Raw genomic sequence first — 21,433 nt, 5'->3', positions numbered from 1 at the left:
GGCAAGGCTGATTTGGCTGTTCCAGAGCCAGGATTTTGTGCTGTTTCAGCTCCTTACTCTGTGGCATAATGTGTCTACTGAGTTGTCCCGTATTAGGCAGACTAGTTAGAGGAACTACAGAATATCTCTGTGTAGCTACAAAGAAAATCACTGGCCTGGCTAAATTATGTTGTCAGTTGCCGCAACTCTAAAATAGGAAATCTGAATATGCAGATTGTGTCAGAACCATTTTCTTGTTGTTCCAAAAAATAGTGCATCCCTTGTTCTTATTGAATGTACTACTTGGTGGCCAGGGTAGATAAACCAGGCCTTAAATCCTGCTGTACTGAAAAAATACTTCAAAAATTGGTTAAGATTTATTCTAGATATCAGAAGCCTTTTATTTCAAATCTCTTTGTTTCCTTTCTTTTCTCTTTCTTTTGCATTTATTCTAGGGATTTCTTGCTGCAGGTGAAATTGATCCCTTAAACAGGAGATTTTCCACTGGATTTAAACCTGATGTTGTGGTACAAGGTGAAGGAGTTTTTTCAGCATTCTGGGTGAATTGATTTGTGTGGTGACAAAGTCCCTAAATACAGGAGAGAAGAAAGATATGTTAAAAATAAGTGGATTTTTGCTTGGGACACAGATGCTTTAATGAAACTGTAGACAGAGAAAGGGGTTTAACACACTTCTTTAAAAAAAAAACTTGCTAAAATTTTAAGTCGTCAGGGACTGGAGAGTGGAAAACTTAATCTTATAGAGAAAAGGAGAAACTTGATGCATTCTAGAAAAGAAAAAGCAGGACTGACTGGACATGGATCAGTTTAATTAGGTTTCTGTACAGCCCCTTTCCCAGAGCAACTGGAGAGCACTGGGTGGGGAGAATCCCTGTCCACAGGGGTGAGGCAGCCAGACTTAGGGCTGGCTTTTGGCTGCTGCAGGAAGTGGCTTCTTCAGTTAGTGCAGGAACAGGCAAAACCAGAAAATTAAGATGAGGGCAAACACCAGCTGATCAGGTCTTTAAAACTTTTCAAGGGCTTGTACTGCTCTGAAAGAGCAACCAGCTTGTTTATGAGGAGCAGCATTTATCAGTGATACTGTGACCTGGGCTGGTGCTTGTTTGTCCCCTGTTGGTGTCTCATGGCGGTAGCATTTTGTTATTTTGAAGTGCTTAATTTCCAGTAGAAGTAGAGGATTATTTTTAGCATTCTTTGACAATTATTCACAATACAAGGAACAATACTGAATTATTAGTCCCAAACCAACAAGCCACCTATCATGGGCGAAATGTCAAGTGGGACAAGAGATGGATTCAGGGTCTGGATTGTAAATTCCACTGATTTGGGGAATTTTTTTTCTCCTTACCTCTGCCATTTTATGTCCTTTGTAACATTTATTGCTATACAAGTAACAGCACCTGTTCCCCAGGGATTTGGCTGTATTGTTACATTGTGCTGTGTTAAAACCACAAAGATTTTCAAGTTGTGTTTCCTCCTGTTCTATGGGGTAAAAGCCTTATCTGCTAAAAGCTACTGCATGATCCAAACTGGTGGAACTGAAAGAAATAAGAAGAAACTGATAAAGTCTCAAAGAATCTGCTGTAACCTCAGCAGGTCTGATCCTGCTTTGAGCAGGAGGTTTGAGTAGAGACCTCACGAGGACCCTTCCAACTTGAATTACCATGTGGTCCAAAGTGGACAGGAGTAGCAAGAAATATTGAGAAGCAGAAAATCAAAATCTGTCTGATGCCCTCTTGCAATCCCTTTTGTTCTCACGGGCTCATAAATTAAGAAAGATGTGAGGTCTTTGGGCCTTTTTAGTTAACGAAATGCATTAGTTGAGAGGTGACAGTAGAGATAGTCAACTAAAAAGGGTAGAACATTGTTTCTTAGTAGTGTTTTTGTTTTCTGTTATGCAGTAACTGTTTTAGCAGAATCTAATCATATTAAGAACCTCTTGCAAGACCGTGGAATCAATGTCCAGAGCATTGCTGATATCCATCCTCTCAGAGTGCAGCCAGCTCGCATCCTGAGTAACCTCTACACCATGCTGGGTTAGTATTGGAACATGAGAGCTTCTCTACTGCTGTGCAAGGTCTTATTTTAAGGGTCATGTTTTGTTTTTTGTTTTTCTTGCTTCATACTGTCTCAATTTCTTTAATTTCTTTTATTTAAATCAATTTCTCTGATCTAAAAAAAAATGTGTTTGTGCAAAGAAGCTTAACAAACTTAGAACTTCTGTCTTAAATAAGGGACTCAAACAGGAAAAAAAATTGCCTCATCAGAAACAGTGGTGAAAGTACCAGTTTCCCCGTGCCCTCGGAGTTAGGCAAGAACTGACTCTTCTTTTGTCCTCCAGAAACTACTTCAACAGAGAAACCGACTTTATTAAAAATACCTGGAAAAATACAGAAAAAAAATCAAGTGTTTCTCCTTTCAGAAGTCAGAGTATTTCTGTTTTAAGTCTGGAAAACGGGCAGTGTTATTGCCATTACTCCCAGCAGGCAGCCTGGGAAGTTTTCTGCTCCAAATCAGGGAAGCCATGCTGCTGCTATCAGAGCATCTTTGGGCTGTCCAGTTCTTGCTAAAGCTCCTTCTAACCCTGAGCTGAGTTGAACTGCTGAAACTCTCTGTCTCAGTTGCAAACCCAGAAACCTTTAGAGTTTTTTTAAGCTTGGGACTGAAAGTACATTCCAGTTCCTCAGCAGTGGTCCTCAAGTCCTGTTTTCCACAGAGCCTGAGAGCCGAATTAAATAAAAGCCCCCAAACTCCAACTGGATCTAGTAGTTGAAAATATTTTGATAGCTGTTACTTGATAATCCTTGCTGGAATTATTTGGGTCATGCTGGAAAACCTGTTACATGTATTCCTAATTGAATTTAGTTTTACTTCTTCAGGCATGCCAGAACTCATGACTCAAAACTGTGGATGTTACTACAAAGTAAAACTGAGGGGGAGTGAATCAGCACTGGTAGATTCCTTTACAGTGTGGACAAGGGGAGCACTATCGTGCTTCTTTATCAGCCTGAAGCATGTTTCCATGGCAATTTGGTTACAGATAATGCTGAGGGAGAAGTAAGAAGCTGCTGATTAGATGAACATTTTTTTGTTGTTGTGGTAGTTTTTGGTTTGTGGGTGTTGTTTTTTTTCATTTAATACGAAGCTTATTTTGGAAGCATCCAAAGTAACGGGGCCTTCAAATAAGTTTCAAAAAGTATGCCCTTTACACAGAGAAAGGAAATGGTATATGCTGCTTTTGGGAAAGAATCTGTCTCTTTTATCACAAAGTTCTTTAAAAAAATGAAACAATTGCAGGGCTTTGCTGAAGCTTATATTTATTTCATTATGATTCATAATAGCTTTCTTTCACTAATGGGGGATTGTGAGTAGGATGATGTGGCACACTGATACACTGTTTTTAACAGTGACTTCTCTGGGAATGTTCACACTGGTATTTTTTCAGACACAGGATTGTTTGGCTCATATTCCTTGTCAGACAGATTCAAGTCAGCTCCTGGCTGCTGGTGCAAAGGTTGTAGTGCAGATCATTTGCTAATAAGCTCTAGTGGGAAAAGTGGAGCTTATTAGCCTGATGAAAATCTGTGTTTGTATTTGGATGTACTTTGCATGTTGATTTAACCTTCTTCAGACAAGAATTTTTAAGGTTCTATAGTGAAAGCACTGCAATTTCTGTGGTATGTTGATGGCCTGGTTTTTGTAATGTCACACCTCCTGTCCTTGATGGGGAAGCTTTGGGTAATGACTGTAATTATAAGACCCAATTCCATGGTCATTGGAGCCAAAATTTAAATTTTTAATCAGGCCTTTGAAGGCCTCTGGCTGTTTTATTGGTGGTTGCTACAAAACCGACCAGTGTGTAGGATCTCACTCTGTTACCTGTCTTCTGCCTTGCTGTGAAGTAGATTTTGCTGTCTGAAATGGTTATTTTGGAAAACCACACAGCAAATTCTAGCTGAGACCTTTTTTCTTTCTCTTTTCTTCACAGGCCGGAATAAGAAGATGAAATTAAGTGGACGGCCACACCGACACATTGGAGTGTTAGGCACCTCCAAGCTGTATGTGATAAGAAATCAAATATTTGCTTTTACCCCACAGGTGAGTATGTAAAGCTGGCAGGAACATCACTCCTTATTTAATGGCAAATCATTAGTGAAGCACTTCGCTTTTGTGTGCTGTCACTGTACTTTAGGTAGAATAGGGCTGATGCAGCAGATGTGCTTTGCTTTGCAGGGTTTTAAAGAGTGATGGATAATCAGCATGGTAGAACTGCTGATAAATCTCTCTTCTGTCCTACAGAGTTTGGCTTCTTTGACTTCTGGCTTAGGAGAACACAGAAAATCAATAGTACAAAGTTGTTACTGATCTCTGCCGAAACCAATGTTCTAGGTAATGAAATAGTTTCTGCAGAAATACATCCCTTAATATTGCTTTATTGAAAAATTTAGCACCACATAAGGGTGCCAAGTACTGTAACCCCCAAGTGATGAAGATGTGATCTTTTCATTATATTGTTGAAAGGGTCGGTAGTGCTGAGAAAGGGATGTTCTGTCTTTGTTTTCACTTTAGTGCATTTTTTCAGTGTAGCTGGAAGTTTGGATCCTCACAGAATCAGTGGCTCTTATTTTTACATTTAATGAAATACAACACACTTATTCCAGTAGAGTTATTCTAGCAGCTGGTACTAGGAGGCCAGTCACCTGCTCCAAGCATGTACAACTGGAGCAGGATAAAGAATGTTTCCACCCTTCTGAGTAGATGTTTGACTAATGTAGTCTTTAAACTCTAGTGGAAGACATTCAGTGGACTCTGTAGAATGCTTCTGTAGTGCTTCATAATGCCCAAACAACACCAGATTTACTACAAAAAAATGTAGCTCCCTTGTCATTCTTCCCCACATCACTTGATCACAAGCAGCTTTATAGCATGTTATTTGCTGTGTTACTCCCCTAAATCAATTTTCACCTTTGCAATTAAGGGAAAAATTCCTTAGAGACATGGTTTTTTTCAAAATACCTCTTCATTGACATCTTACTTTGTAAGTAGGACCCAATATTCCAGCTGAAGTCTTGCCATGTATCAAGTATGGACGTACTTATTAGTATATTCCAAAATTGCATTTATCTTTACATTAGCAACACAGTGACAGTTCCTGCTTATTCTGTGTTTGACTAAAACCTCCATAACATTTTCCACTGTACTTTGTAGCCAGACATTCCCCCTGAGATTTTTTTTTTTGAGGTGGATGGAGTTAATGTTTAATGTCACTTTCCTATGGCCAGCAGTTAAGTCCTCTTATTGATCTTGACAAGTGTCCACAAATTATGTGGTTTTGTCGTTTGTATTTCATTCTCTTTTCTATGAAAATATTGATTAGGTGTGGGGCAAAGGCTGACTCCATTCAGATACACTGTCATTCTGAAAAAACGGTTAAGAACTATCTTCTGACAACAATTTTAAAAGTAGTTCTGCCTTCTCGGATGTTTTTTCTTCAGCTCAGTAGTGTGAAAATTTGCAAAAGTTGAGAGATGTCAGCCATTTTCTTATAGCTACCATCTGATTGCTCCAAAGAAGGAAATTGGACTAATTTGCTGAGATTGGTTTTTGGCTACATTGCTTTATCATTTTGTAATTATCTTGGCTGTCTCAAATTGGCTTTGCTTTCCTATGCTTTCAGGCACTGGAATTGGCCTGACTTTTAAAATGGCTCTTCGTTTTTAAAGACAGGCAGTGTGTTTTCTTCTCTCTGGATTTCTTGTTCTTCCTGAATCACCTGAATTACCAAAGCTAATTGCGAGCGGCTCAAGGATTGTTTTGGCTAGTTCTTAATTCTTTCTATGAAGTAATTTCTCTGGACTTTACCAGCCTGAATTTACATGCTCTTTACGTGTTTGCCCCTCCTCGAGGCTTATGGGCTTCCTTAACTTTTGTTGTGGCTACTTTGACATACTTGCCATTATTTGTCCAGCTTTTTTGTTTCCAGCTCCTGAAGAAGCCACGTTAGTCTCTTACTGTGGTTCTTGGCTTTCTGCTGTAAGTGGGAACAGCATACTTTGCCACTGTACATTTAATGTACCTTTTTCCCACAGTAACTGCCAGCTTTTCTGTATTCTGCTTGACTTTCAGATTGTTCCCAAGAGACATCCAGTTATTGGCTCCCAGTCCCCAGTGTGCCCTTAAGCCTGTTTATTGTTTTTGTTGCTATTGTTAACTTTTTCTTCCATGTTTAGAGTACTCCCATCTTCCAGATCACAGGATAGTATAATTCGGCATTGGGAAGATTCTGCTTCATGGGTGTGATTGCCTACTTTTTTTTTGTATGGCTCACTTTGATGGTCAGTCTACAAGTGTAGAAAAATGGACCCTTGCACAAGCATGGATTTCTTTTTTCACAGTCTCGTGCCATTTGTGTTGTGGTCAGGAGTAGCTCGTATGGCTTTTGTGACTGATTTAAGAGGGGAAGTAGAAAAAAATAAGAAAAGCACTGAGAACTGCTCCTATGTCATGTTTTTCTCTTCTTTAGTTTGCTGACCAGCATCACTTCTATCTGGCTCTAGACAATCAGATGATTGTGGAGATGCTCAAGACAGAACTGGCTTACCTCACTTCTTGTTGGAGGATGACAGGGAGACCAACCCTGACGTTTCCCATCACTCACACAATGCTTGGTAAAAATTTTCTCTGTCTCAAGCAGAGTATATTACTGCAGGGGAATAGGATGGACATCAGTTTGAGAGGAGACAGGTGGCATGACTTCTAACTTCAGAAGTACAGTTTCATTTTTTCCATGCTGAATTTGGATGACATGGTAGTATTTCATTTTAGTTTTACCCCCCTTTATATCCTTGCATCTCCAAAGTATTTCTGTCTAAAGAAGTTTCATAGAAATCCCTTTGGAACTTGTCTTGAGTGGGTTGATTTTTGTCTTTAGAACTTGTCTTGTGTTTTGTTTGCATGTTTGTTTGGGATTTTTGAATAAGCTAGTATTGATATCAGTTTGGGATTCTGTTTTAAATTTGTCTGATTTGGGTTTTAGAGAACACCCAGTAATTCACTTTGTTTGGACATGGCAGTTTAAGAATGTGTTGGTTAGCTTCATCTCTTCCATTATTCTTTTTTAGTTGATGATGGTACTGACATTCATCCAGCAGTTCTTGCCACAATAAGAAAATTAGAGGATGGTTATTTTGGAGGTGCAAGGTAATGTCAGAACCCCCAAATTATTATCTCCATGATTTTTTAAATTAAATGCTATAAAAGTGTCAGTTTTGAACTTGTCATAGTGCACAGACCTTGTACTAGAACTCTGCAGAGAAGGAGGTTTCAGCTTTAATTGTTACATGGCAATCAGATGGTAGCTGGACCTCAGATGCAGTGGAAAAGAATTGTCTCCCAAAGGGTGTACCATCTCTCAAAGTCATCAGTGGATAAGGAAAATAAATGCCAAACCTGTGGAAATAAAAGATCTTGGTCTTGGCTGGGCTTCTGTTATTAAGACGTAAATTATTTTCACAGTTATTGGACATGATTTAAACATAAATTGCATGTAGTACTAGTAAGCTTATGTGTTCTATTCATCTACATATAAAATATAATGCCACAGTACCTCCCTATTCTCTTCTTACATGCCCTCTCTCAATCGGTATCTTCCTTTGACAATCAAATGTTGTCATGGTTTAACTGCAGTCAACAACTCTGCCCCACATGGCTGTTGACCCATTCTCCCCTTAGTGGGAGGAGGGAGAGAACTGGAAGAGTAAAAGTGAGAAAACTCTTAGGTTGAGATTAAGACAGTTTAATGGGTAAAGCAAGAGCCACACATGCAAGCAAAGCAAACCAGGAAATTTATTCGCCACTTCCCATGGGCAGGCAGGTGTTCAGCCATCTCCAGGAAAGCCAGGCTCCATCAAAGGTAGCTGTGACTTGGGAAGACAAACCCCATATCACCAGTCATTCTCCCCTTCCTGCATCTTCCCTTGGCTCTGTATGCTGAGCATGACACCCTATGGTATGGAATGTCCCTTTGGTCAGCGGGGGTCAGCTGTCCCAGCTGTGTCCCCTCCCAACTCCTTGAGCACCCCCAGCCTGTGCTGGTGGGGTGAGGTGAGAAGGAGAAAAGACTGTGATGCAGTGTAAGCACTGCTCGGCAGTAACTGATACATCCCAGTGTTCACAACACTGTTTCCAGCACAAATCCAAAGCATAGGCCCATACTAGTTAATCTGAAGATAATTAACTCTACCCCAGCCCAAACCAGCACAGATGTGATTTGTGTTTTAGCAGCACTGCAGTTCTGTGAAAAGATACTGCCGTTTGTGGGACTTCCTAGCCCCAGTTTCTCATGGATTATCCTTGGAGTTTGGGTCTTTGTTTAGGGTCTCTCTTCATAGAAATATAGAGCACCCTGTAAATTAGACTTCGAGTTAGGCCAGTAGATGTCACCGTAACGGAGTTAAAGTTCAATTAGTAGCTAGAGCAGTAAGTACCCAGCTGGATCTGCAACTCTTTGTTTTGCCTATTTTTTTTTCAGTATCAGTATCTGCTGCTTTGTAGTTACCAAAGGTGGATTCAGCAGTAGGTCTGATAAATTTTGGAGGAGTTGCTGAAAGCTCAGTGAACATCAATTGGTATTAAAATGGTGGATGTTTATGCTCCTTGGCATGTGTTCCTGTTTGCAGGGTGAAGATAGGCAAGCTATCAGAATTTCTCACCACATCTTTTCATACATATCTGAGCTTCCTGGATCCAGACTGTGACGTAAAATTGTTTGATGACCGTAATGAAGACTGTAATAGTCCTGACAGTGAATACGGGGACTATCCAGCAGATTTCTGTGAAAAAGGTAGTAGCGTTTTTTCACTTCATATATTTTCTCTGTCAAGTTCTATCAGCAGAATCTGGGTTTACCTACAGTGAAGAATCTATTCTGTGCACAGCTGATAGTGATTTGGGTTTCTCATGCACTCTTCTGAGGACAGTTAGGACCTGCATGACTTATTTGGGGGATGAATTCCTGTGTGTTCTTCCTACGTTCGTAGTATGGTATTGACTGGTAACTGCTACAGTAAACCTAAGCCTGAAGAGCTGGCAGATGGGGAGGTGTGGAAGAGGCTGGAGGGAGGAAGAGACTGTGAGGAGTCATAGACAAGAGCTTGTGTGGAAGAGATGATAGATTCTTAGAATCATACAGGCTGGAAAAGACATTTAAGATCAAAAAGTCCAACTGTGCCAACTAGACTTCCAGCAAGAAAATTGATTCTTCCGAAGGAAAACCAGCTTCTTAATCTAATTGTTTTCAAAGTGCCAAAAACTGATTATTTTTAATTTTCTTTCCAATTTATTTGGCTTAAAAAGCTCTTGCTTATGATATTCTTGCATTTTTTGAGTGCCTTTCTATATAAGCAAAAATAGTGGTGTGTTTGAATAAGAAAGCGCTGATAAATTAGGATGTTACCTTTAATAAACCTTTTCTTTTATGTCTGTTACACTAGATAGCCAGGATGAGCTGGATCAGTATATAAATGATGTCCTGCAGAGTACGGCACTGAAGTCATACCTGCCTCCAACTTCAAAGACAGCCAATCAACCACCAGTGTTCAGTGCAAACCATTCCACAGAAGAGATACTGTCAATAATGGCCAAGACAAAGGGCTTGGAGGTTCCAGGTATTTCTCCCTATTATAATACTAGAAAAACTGTTTTGGGTGATACAAGGGGTAAGTTCAAGCATTTCAAAATTATGCCTTTTAACATACTCATACAACTAGTTCTTTTTGCATAGAGAACAAACAATGACTTTGAGCTGTTGCTGTTGTGTTTCCACAGTATCCCAGGTCATGCTGTATACGTAGAAAACCTGCTATGAAATAAAACATTTAATCAAAGTTGATGTTATGGAAACTGCTCCAACTTCTCAGTTGAATAGAATTTCAGTCAGTTTTTGTCTTTATTTATACAAAGACAGACAAAATGTATTTTTTTATTTTAATATAGCTGTGGCAAAATGGAATGTTTCAATGCAAGAAAAACTTAAATATGTGCATGTGCTTTCTGAATTTGTAAGAACAAATGGAGTACAGTATTTCTAATTATGCTACATTTCTTCTAGAGTGATTGGAGAATATACACCAAAATAATGCTTTGACTGAATTTGCAAAAAGACTCCAACCTATGCATTGTTTTGTAGGTAGATACGTAGTATTCAATGCCCTGATCAAGGGAAGGCTCCCCTTAACTTCATTGTAAATTAATAACTTTCAAGCTTTTTTGTTAGTCTTTTCTCCCATCTTTCATGTGCCACAACACCATATCCTCTATTGAATTCAGCATATGAAGTTAACAGAGCATTAGCATGCATTTAGCATTATAATTTTAATTCTGATATCTTATCAGTTGGCCCATCTTTTCTACTTTATTCCTGTTAAAATGTTTAAATACTTAGCAGGGTCAGGCCAGGATTTCTGAGTTGTAGCACCTGAGCCTTTGACATGCTGATCTTGGAACAAGCTCGCAAGAGATACAGGAAGAGCTGGTCTCAGAGCTCCATGCACAGCATCTCAGAAGCATTGCCTCTGTATATTTCAGGTTTTTTCACATATATTTTTACCTGGGATAGCTGCTTCATGTAGGTGTTTTTGATTTTTGTGTTACTGAAACAGACTTTTTTTTTCTTTTTGTTCTGGTGGCTTCACTTTCCAGCTGTGCCAATGTCCCTTCCCACTAAAGTTCTGAACACACACCGAAAATCTCTAAATCTTGTTGATAATCCCCATTTCTTTCAGTCAAAGGTAAGCTGTGGGAATTTTTATGCTGCTTGAGGTTTTAGGACTCAATGCTATAGCCTTTCCTTGTGTTTTCAATCCAAACTCTATGCCAGTTCTCGTTTTCCTTCACAAGCCATTCTGTCTAAGGCACTCCCTTGTTTTGGAATTTATTTTTTTGGCTGGATGAAGGTTTTTTAGTCCAATAGACTTAATCAAGTGGGAAGTTTTTAACTGCATGTGCAGAACAGAAATAATATAATAGCTGCTTATTTTCAGAAGCCCAAGGTTAAGTAATCATCCCTAGCTGAACACAAAGGGAAGGACAGGATGTTCAAAGCCTTTAGAGATGTTCTCCAAGAAATGCTACTTACAGTAATGTCCTTAAGGCACCAGCCAAATCCCACCTCAAGGCATGAAGGTGGAGTTGTGCTCAGCTCTTTTTTTGTCTTGGTATATGGTAACCAGCTGCTGAGAATGGCTAAAGGAGATTGTATCCAGCCTCCTAAAGGATTCTGCTCTGCAAAAAGCTCTGTTTGTCTAATGGTTTTTTAGGACCATATAAATTGCTGAATAGCTCGTTAAACAAAACTTTTCATCAGAGAACTGCCCACAGGGTTGCATCATCTGATTAGTTAACATTTTAGTTTCATCATGACGGCAATATCTGCATCCGTAAAGCACCACGTATATACAGGTTCAAGATGGAACTCAAAAAGGTTCTAAATTATTTCAACTGAAAAAAAGATAGTATCTCTCTGCTTTTCTCTTTACAAGTAACATAAAATGACAGGAAAAGCATGCAAATAATTTGGTTTCTTTATTTTGTCAAAAAAAGAGGCAAGGTTCCATTCTGGGTGTTGTGTTTCTTGGGATTAGTCTCCCAATTAGTAGCCCCGCAAGACTTATGTAACGTGTCTGTATTTCAAGTGCAGAGTTTTGTTTCAAGTCTGTTGTAAGTTTTTAATGGGAAGTTACTGTTTGAATTTGATTGACTATGTTTTTCAAGATCACGTGTTTGATTTTTCATCCTTCTTTGTTATCAGGACCGTGAAAATGTCTTGCACTTACCTAAAGATGCTCATGGTGATTTGGATTGCAGGAAGCTTGTTGATCAGCTGAAGGAATGTCCAACACTCCATGATCAAGCAGACATCTTATATATCTTGCATATACTAAAGTGAGTTGTCTGAGTATGAACTTAAGCATCTTTAAATTTGGTCGCAACTATGATTATTCTTGTGCAAAAGCTTTTCACTGTTCAGGGTTGTGTTTTGAGGGGAGAATTAAAATATTTTGTGCTTTAACAAGCATATTTTCAGTTAGCTTGATTACATAAATTATCTGGATACAAAAGAATACTTGTGTAAATTTTAGAGTTGATTAGCATATGGTTACAGGCCCCAGGGCTCACAAATGAAATGCACAAGTTCTTTCCATGAATGATAACCCACCCTGCTATATTTGTGGCATTCTATTTAAAGTCCACAAAGATTTGGTGTGATTTTCATACATAAGAAGGGAAGCAGAGGAAAACTTCATCATGTCATTTTCTAACTAAAAGCAAAATGCAATTTTAATGAGTGGTCTCTATTTTTCCTCTAATCCCTCTGCATGTTAAGTGCACCACTGACTAAAACTTGGTACTTTTCAAAATGTTCTTGGTCCAGTCTAGACCCATCTGCTGGGATTAGTAAACACCTCCTATTTAAATAGGTTTGATGGGAACAAAATGCAAATACAAACCAATAGAATCATCTTCTGGAGTGCATTTATTGGGCATTTTTTCCTGTGCAGGAGAATACTGCTGGAACCTGACAGGCAGTTAGCTTTGGGTGCAAAGACAAGCATGTATTAATCACAGATGGTCTTCCCTACTGCTAAAAAGATTGTATTTTTGTTTATTTTAGTCTGTCTCCTGTGAGGACCTCTTCTTTAATCTTCGTGATTTCCCAAGCAAAATGTTTAGCAGCCTCTCCAAAAGAGTAAAGGAAATCCTGAAAAAATATCATTTTGTTATTTAACTGCATCTAACACCGTTAATTCCATATTCTGGACTTGTTTCACCATGGGAGTCTCTATTGGACAGGCCGGTGGAGTTCTGGTGGACTCTGTGTCTCAGCAGGAATTGAAAAGTCATTCTGTGACACTTCAAAACATTACCAAAGAGAAGCCATAATGCAGTGAATTTCAAAAACAGGAGAGCAGCAGAAATCTTCTTTGCTTTTCAGTAATGGCATAAGCAGCGTTGAAGTTTAGTTAATAGCTAAGGAAGAGGCAGGGCAAAAAACTCCCCCTGAGGCATCTGAAAAATGGGTGTAGTCTTCAGCAGAATTTGTTGCTGAATTCTGCTCTGAAAAAGCACTATGTGGAGTGTTCCTGCAGCAAACTGTCTGCGTGAATGCTCAGTTTAAAGTCTGGTGAGAAATCCTTTGGATGGCTCCTTTTAAGTCACTGGCTCACAGCTAAGTGAGTGCTCAAATTAGTGTGAAAGTTTGGTATCAAGAGGGTTTTGTCTGCACATAACAGATCTCTGGTGAATGCCCAGATGTCCCATGTAGTATTTCATTCTGTCACCAATGTGAGCAAGGTGATCAAAATCCAGCTGCGTTTGTGTGGTAATATTAAGCAGTGTAGCATCTCACCTGGTGACAATTACCTTCTGTGTCTTTTGTGGCAGAGGTGCTGACTGGGACACAGAGCTGGATGGACAGTATGGTGTCACTGTTCATTGCCTACTCAACGAGCTCTACAGAAAGGCAGGCCTCAATCAAGAATGGGGCTTAATCCGTTATATTTCCGGTATACTCAAAAAGAGAGTGGAAGTCCTGGCTGAGGTATGAAATATAAATAATCCTGGCTCAGTTTCTTTCCTGGAAACAGAGATAAAACTACCAGTTTGCCAGAGGGGCATGTGCTTTCCCTTCTTCTGGTCTTAACTTCACACCATAGATAGTGAAACACTTTTAAGTAAACGTTGGTTGCTTTTCTGATCTAAATCTTATTAAGTCATCTTTACCTTTTGTCTGTACTGCGAACAGTGATAATTTTGGCATGGACTGAGAATGTCTCACTATCACTGTAAATGGTCGTGAAGGCTTTATTTCATCTCTTTTAATTGGAGGAGCCTAATTACGTGTTTTGAAAGCTGCAATTGTCACTGGTAATTGTCCGCTGCTTTTGTGATGGCACGAACACTTTTGGAGCAGCGCTATGTTGAAGTGCGAGTGATGACACAAAAACGTGTTCTGCCAATTTCCATCCCAGTGGGTGGACAGTCTGTCATATACGTGGATGTTTGGAGGCATTAAAATATCTGGGACTGTTAACTGGTAACAAGAAAAATCCGTTGTAAGAGTACAGATTCGATTTTGAACATTACAAAAATGTTTCCTCTCAAGTACTCTAAACTATTTGTTTAATTTCCTAGTTATCCTACCCACAGAATTTTTTCCCTTCTCCAGACGCAGTGGACAAGCAGTACAGACACACTCACAGAAAGCCATGTATATTAACTGACAAAAAATTGGGGAGGAAGAGACTAGAGATGATCGGTTTTCTTCCACATTAAGGGAGGGAAAATAGACTCTTCAAAGTCAGAGGAACGTTGCTATGTGAGCTTTTCAATTCAGGATGCTAAAACAAGTAAACTGAACACCCACTTTTAAAGGAGGTCAATACAAAAGAGTAAACACTGTGATATTGGTGGAAGTACCTATTTCAGAATGTATCAGGATAGCTAATTCAGGAATGTGATGCAGTATATTGGGTGTTTGCTTGTTTTAAGAGATATATTAATATGCAGGATTTTTTAAGCTAATATTGCCAAACTTTTAATTGATTTAAAATATTTTTGTCTTAAATAAAAACCAAAGTTTATCATATGATAAAGAATGAAAGCCTTTATTATCTGCCAGCCCCATTGAAGTCCTTAATCATTATGCTGCTGATTTCACTGAAAGGGGGAAGCAGCTTTCAGACTGGTCATACCCTCATAGCCCTGTTGACCTCAGGAGACCCTTGGCATCTAGTTAATAGCATTCTGCTGGATCTGCATGTATGGTAATTAATAAAAATGCACTTAAAAATTGCTAAAGAAATGGTTCATTTTTGGGAATTAAAAGCTGTGTCACTTCCACACGATTCAGAGAAAGGTCTCTTGCTTTCTGTCCCTTATGATAGGCATGCACAGACCTTCTATCGCACCACAAGCAACTGACAGTGGGCCTGCCACCAGAACCCCGAGAGAAAATCATCACCACGTAAGTTGGAGCTCTGCCTCAAGTTACAGAGGCAGCCTGCTCTTCATCTTCCTGCCAGTACCATTCTGCTGCTGTTATCTTCTTTTAAAACTTACTCCTCATCTTCAAAAGGATTTGCAGCCACCCAGGCAGAACTGTAGGCACCTTTGTGGTGCAGAGATGTTTCTGGGTGATGATTCCAGTGCTTGCTCAAGAGTTTTAACAGCTGGTTGTGCCGGGTCACTGCTTGCTGTGGTTTGTCTTCTTGCAGCCCACTGCCACCTGAGGAGCTCACAGATCTCATTTATGAAGCCAGTGGCCAAGACATCAGTATTGCAGTCCTGACACAGGTAAGCAGCATGTGTCAGAGGCTTCTTTGGCTGTGCCCAGTGTGGCACCAGTGTTTGCTCTGAGACTGGGAAAGGCACGAAGGCCCACTTTGAATGGCTGCCCTTTTCCTTGCAGGAAATAATTATGTACTTGGCAATGTACGTCCGGTCCCAGCCTAGTCTTTTTGTGGAGATGCTCAGGCTCCGCATTGGTCTGATAATCCAGGTGATGGCCACTGAGCTGGCTCGGAGTCTGAAATGCTCAGGTAAGAGGCACTTTTATCATAAGGGTACTGACAGCATCATTTTTGCCTCACCCTTAGTTGTTGATCTTTTCATTAATATATGTTAAATCCTTTTATTAACCTCTCCGTTCATATGTGCAGTTACAAACTTTGAAAATCACTTTTTTTTTAACTTAATGGAAGATTCCTCTCCCCCATCATCCAGTTATTCAAACTGAAGTGGATATTCTTTATGGAATAACTCTGACTTTGTAATTTAGATCTGCAGGTCATCTGCTGTTGGGAAATGGCTGTAATGCTTTTCCAAGTGATCTTGTTTTCTCATCATGAGCTTGAAAGAAATTTTGCACAAGCTACAACATAATATTCATTAATGCAGATAGTGTTATTTCTATGCAGTGTTTGATGTTTAGTCCTGAAATGTATTTTCTTTGAAATGTGACTCTGTGTATTAGTTTTTTTAAAGGAGGTGCGAGCCAAAAGGTTAGATGTGATTGGACTTCATTCATCAGCAGTTTTCTGAGTTGGCTTGTTGCTTTCCCACAGTAATGCTTGTCTTTTGTTTTGTTTTGTTTTACTAGGTGAAGAAGCTTCAGAGAGTTTGATGAATCTAAGCCCCTTTGATATGAAAAGTCTCCTACATCATATTCTCAGTGGGAAAGAGTTTGGAGTGGAAAGAAGCTGTAAGTTGTCCACTTGGCTACTTGTATATGTTAAGTGAGAACTATAAATATAAAGTTAGATTGTCTTATAAATGGGGATCTATTCTCTCAATTTGTAAAATAGATGTATAGGTAATGTATTAATCATTGATGACCAGTACATGTGTATGCCTGCTGTGGAATAAACAAAACAAATATGATGGAAGCTATCCTGCACTGAAATAAGATTGTATCAAGTTTTCAATAATATGAAGGCAAACTTTTAAACTGAAGAAATTTTATGTGACCAGAACAAAAGCCATTAAAAAGGGCATATCTAACCTGCCTTCAATAAGCACATCTGTGATGCCCACATATTCCTGACTGGTGCATCAGCTGTCTCCTGGGTTCATATGTAGGCTCTCACAGACTCATTGCAACTCCTGACATCTTTTACAGCTACAATTGCTCAGTGTCTTGGAAAATCAGTCTCTGATATCCAAGTATGGATGTAGGCCCCTTACTTGATGCAATCGGGTTTGAACTCTTGACATGACTTGAAAGGATGCTGTCAACCAAGAGCATTGCACGCTTCTGAAAGGATATATGTTTAACATCTAGATACAATTTCATCTGTTTTTCTACCCCTACAATGTTAAAAATGTCCATTTGCTTCTTTTAGTGCGACCTGTAGATTCCTCTTCATCTAGCCCTGCAATTTCTATTCGTGAAATGGGGCATTCTGGAGCAACCAAAACAGAAAGAAGTGGTATTACTAAATTGAAGAGTGAGATGAAGCAGGTGAGGGTTTTCTGTCAATGCTCATCAGAAAGTGCAGCTGTTCTGGAACTGTGTTATGTTAGGTTCTATTCTTGCTACATGACAGAAGTTTCCAAAGCTTTGATTTTAAAGCTCATCACTAACTAGAAGGCAGTTAGGGGATGTTTCCTCCAAAAATGTGCTGCGTTTTTTGTTCTTGTTTCACATGCTGAAAATAGAACAACTTGAACAAACTCTAATGCATTCACGGCATCCACTGTAAAAACAGCTCTTTTATCAGCTTCAGCTAAGGAAAGGTCAGATACACAAAGTGAAGCTTTCATGCAGTGTTCATTCTTGTACTTGACCCAAGTTGCAAAAATGGACCACATGCCTTTTAGAAAAGATACATGTGGAAAAGGAATCTCGGTTTGTTTTCTTCCAGTTCTGTTTCTTCAGAATAGAGGATGATTATTGGTGTTAATAAAGATCAGTTAGTGATTCTTCACAGGACCTGATCAGGCAGGACAGCAGAGGCCCCTGTGAAACACATGGTGTCTGTCTCACGAGACCTGTTTGCTGTGTTTGAGCCGAGCTGGTCCCTGAGCGTCATCGTGGCTGAGCTGATACAGCTGTGGCTGTGAAGGTGCTGACTGCTCTGCACCAGCCCTGAATGACTGTGCAGGGCTCACAGTCCTGCAGTGGGTGTCTGTCTTGGGGCCTGTCCAGGGAGGAGAAGGGACAAGGCACTAGGTGGCAGCATTATTTTGATTTAAATACAGTGGTAGGCCTGAGCTGAAATACTTGGGCCTTAGTTGACGTTACAAGTGTAGTTCCTGCGTTGCTTTTGCATTAGATGGAAACTTGGTATTTTGCACAGAGGGGGAGTTGCCTGGTTTTATTTTTGTTCCCCCGACTTTGCCTTTCATGCTGCATCCTGCTACATCTCACTGCATTCTCTGAATAATTTACTAGATATTAATGTAATGTCATTTTGGCAGGGGGGTTGGGTGGGGTGGTGCAGGATCAACTTTCTTGTTACAGGGAACGTTTCAAGTACTTGTACTCACATCTCTGTACGTGTTGAGCAACTGCAGCTCTCTCATTTGCTGCTGTTCTTTCTTGTGTCAGAACATCAAGCCTTTGCCTGGGTCTGAACCATTAATACTGAATGTGGAGGCATGGCTTGGGGTGGGCAGTTAGAGAAAGTGCTGTAAGTCTGAGGTGCTGCATCCGCATTTCAGCAAAAATTTTGCCTTGCAGCCGTTTGTTTAGCACTGCCCACCCAGCTGGCAGCCTGCAGCAAGTTGACCTTGCGCAAAGAGAAGCTGCTGGCATTGCAACAAATGGAGAATGGAAGCGGGGAGCTTGGTTTTCACCCCAGCCCTGAGTCACATGGAAGCTTTTGCATGCACCTCAAACTGTGGGGGTTTGTGTTGGCCATGGTCCCTTCCACTGGGACCTCAGTGGATGGCATGGGCAGCCAAATGGATGGCTTGTGGCTGCCAAACAGGCTCCTGGCAAAGCAGGATCTGCCTCATGGTGACCCTGGGAATCAGCAGCAGCTGCCCTGAGATCAGCTGAAGTGCAACACTGAAAGAGGACAGGGGTTGTTGCAGTTTTCCCCAGAATACCTGAGCTTATTCCATATTTCTTGTCTTTGCATGGATGGGTTACTTAACCCTGTTTGTGTTCTGTTCTGTCATGGCTGTCTGTCTGATGTGTTGGTGTCTGGTTTTGTTTTGTAGTTCTTTCACGAGGGGCACTCCGTGTCCAGCAGCATGTTCGCTTCCACGGTAAAACACTGTTGCTCTGCTCCTGCTCTTCCCCCGTGTGTGTGTGTGTGTGTGTGTGTGTGTGCGCGCGCGCGTGCAAGGTCTTGGCTTTAGAGACCTCCTGTGACTTCTGCTTAAAACCTTGTTTTCAAACCCTACCTCTTTGTCTTGTTCATCTTCACTGGGAACCAATTATTGTTAGTAATCTTTTAATAGAAGTCGAGTCTTGCATTTGGATCCACTTAGGTCCTCTGAAGCTTAAGCAGTTGTAGCAGATAAAGTACTATAACAGATTTAGCTGCTTGATAGTGGATTATGTTACAGGTGTCTTCAGTATTTAGAAGTAATGTAGTGTTGATAAATGCTGGCAGTGTCTGGACAGTGAGGAACCCAGAATAGCTTCAAGTTGCTGAGACAGGGGTTTTATGGGCATGGCTATCTCCTCAAGCAGTCATCTTTCAAGGCAGAGAACTGTCGCTCTTCTTAAGCTCTCACTCTTAAGAAGGAAGATAATTGCTTAACTATTTTATCAACAGAGACCTCAACAATTTAAAGTTAGTCTGAAGCTCCAAATGTGTCATGGAGAGATGGGAAGTTTGCAGCTATGCATGTCCTTTGAACTGGCTGTTGTGATTTGTGATTCTCTGCATCTTCAGACTTATTGTCAATGGCACACCTCCCAAATGTCATAAATACACAGCTGCAGAGCACCACTAGCCCTGTGGCCTGGCCTGACAATTGTCAGGTTGCTGTTGCCTCTCATTTCCTACATACCAGCACAGAAAGGCAGGCTTCAGCTGGGTGTTTGATTGAAGTGCACATATTTAGCTGTTTAGAGTGCTTCTCTGAACCACGTGAGTAGTCAGATTAATTATTGTATACAGATGGATTTCTCTACTTTGGCGTTGACGCTCCCGCTGAGCTCCTGCATCCCCAAGCTCTGCTCAGCGGGATGGAGGAAGTTCTGTCTGTCATGGTCAGTGTGCAGTGGAAAGGAGAAACAAGCACTGAAACATCAGGAGAAGACCACCTGTGCCTCATGAACACCAGCAGCAGTGGAAATGGATTGTTCTCATTTGCTGTGGATTTTTTCCGTGAGCCTGCACCTTCCAACCATGCAGTTTTCAGTCTTAGTGTCCTCCTTCCCCAGTACCTTGCTTAGGTGGTTTCTTACCCAGAGATGATGGGATTTCAGATGGGGCTATCAGTGAAGTCCTTTCTGGGCTGAAAGTAACAGGTGTGCAAAAAGGAATGAGAAAACAGAAGAGCTCAGTTTGGGAGTGCAAGGAATAGGCAGACTGTATGTGAGGAAATCAGAACAAGAATTTGGTGGTAGTGCCATAACTTTGAACACGATTTGCTGACTAATTTAGTGTCCAAGTCTAGTAGGGTAAAAAAATAGAGCAATAAGGGTAATAAAGGGTAACAAGACTGACACTTACAGAGAGGCAAATGTGATGATTTCATGGCCACATGAAGTCAATTTTTAATCTACTTATTTTAATGGAGCTTTTGCATGGCGGACCTCTCTTGCTGGACTCATAGACCCTTTGGTTCTTTTACAACACCGAGCCCAATGTCCAAGTGAACCAGACTTACCTGCAGATCCCCCCATCTTGAACACCAGTGACATGGCCCTGGAAGCCAGCTTGGGCTTGTTAAAGTAGTCAGACCTTGTGTTAAACCAAGCACTGAAGTTTACTGTGTTGAACTGCTTGCCTGTTTTGTTGAGAAATTATTGAAGTACTCGAGAAGTGAAGCTTGTTTTGAAGGGGAGAGATACAGATCAATCCTGCTCCATCATCCTGTCTGACACCATGGCCTGTATTTTCCCCCTGGTTCTGAGGTAGCATTATAACAAAAATGTATTGACCAGGCATGGTCAATACACCCACTTGGGGTGGTAGAAGGCAATTAACCAAGGCTTTAATGTCCTTACAGAGGAGCAGCACTCCATCATCTCCCACCAGTACTTCTCCTACTGGCTCCAGTGGAGACATGAGCTGGGGTGACCGAAAGGGGCAGTGGCTGCGCAGAAGGAGGCTTGATGGTGCTATTAACAGAGTTCCTGTTGGCTTTTATGAGAAAGTGTGGAAAATCCTTCAGAAGGTAAGTTGGCTGCTATGGAGGGCAGGAAGCAAGAAAGCTGCACAGTAACTTGGGGAAGTGGTAGTCCAGAGGTAGCATCTTGCCAGGAGTTGGTCTTCAGCTGGAAGACTGGTGGAAATGAGAGTCATTAGTGGAAGTGTGTCTCTTGAACATAAAAGGGCTCCATTAACACAAGTTCACATGTTTTTTTGAAAGTTTGTTTTTTTCTGAAACCACCAACGCTGAATTTTGGCTGAACTTGCATCCCACAGCCTAATGCACATTGTCAGTGCAGCTGATGGGCACTGCAGTGCGATGCAGTTCTGTGCTCCAGTTCAGAAGGGCTGTGAGGAATGAAGTAGGAAACTGCACTGACTCTTCCAGAATGTCTTGAGATCTCTTGCTGGCTCTTCTGAGCTGTATGGAATTCTTGACATTTTTTTGTTTATTTTCAAGTGAAAAGTAAGTCCTTGCCAGCACCTCAGAGATCAGGGGTTTGGAAAGGTGTTGAAGCAACTCTCCAGGAAGGAGGAGAGGGAAATTATGAATTTTTACCTTTTTCACAGTGATTATGCACCTGTTTTTTTGCTGAATGT

At 40.6% G+C, this 21,433-nt stretch overlaps 1 protein-coding gene across 1 annotated transcript in view; it reads left to right on the top strand.

The window, feature by feature from the left end:
* Positions 1 to 426: 426 nt before the first annotated feature.
* The window catches only part of LOC108495985 (phosphorylase b kinase regulatory subunit alpha, liver isoform-like), a gene marked incomplete at its 5' end in the record, with an annotated part of 28,846 nt that continues 7,839 nt past the window's right edge, over positions 427 to 21,433 (top strand). The window contains 18 exon segments of the mRNA XM_017812268.1: positions 427 to 430; positions 433 to 513; positions 1,901 to 2,035; positions 3,988 to 4,097; positions 6,523 to 6,667; positions 7,121 to 7,199; positions 8,678 to 8,841; positions 9,491 to 9,664; positions 10,698 to 10,786; positions 11,806 to 11,939; positions 13,440 to 13,596; positions 14,942 to 15,021; positions 15,272 to 15,350; positions 15,466 to 15,595; positions 16,156 to 16,257; positions 16,898 to 17,016; positions 18,723 to 18,770; positions 20,691 to 20,858. Coding sequence (XP_017667757.1) covers positions 427 to 430; positions 433 to 513; positions 1,901 to 2,035; positions 3,988 to 4,097; positions 6,523 to 6,667; positions 7,121 to 7,199; positions 8,678 to 8,841; positions 9,491 to 9,664; positions 10,698 to 10,786; positions 11,806 to 11,939; positions 13,440 to 13,596; positions 14,942 to 15,021; positions 15,272 to 15,350; positions 15,466 to 15,595; positions 16,156 to 16,257; positions 16,898 to 17,016; positions 18,723 to 18,770; positions 20,691 to 20,858 — 1,998 coding nt within the window.

The sequence above is a fragment of the Lepidothrix coronata genome, unplaced genomic scaffold (assembly GCF_001604755.1).
Source record: "Lepidothrix coronata isolate B3197 unplaced genomic scaffold, Lepidothrix_coronata-1.0 Scaffold35, whole genome shotgun sequence".
NCBI classification, from domain to species: domain Eukaryota; kingdom Metazoa; phylum Chordata; class Aves; order Passeriformes; family Pipridae; genus Lepidothrix; species Lepidothrix coronata.
The sequence above is the reverse complement of the archived record's forward strand: the minus strand, read 5'-3'. Positions and strand labels throughout refer to the sequence as shown.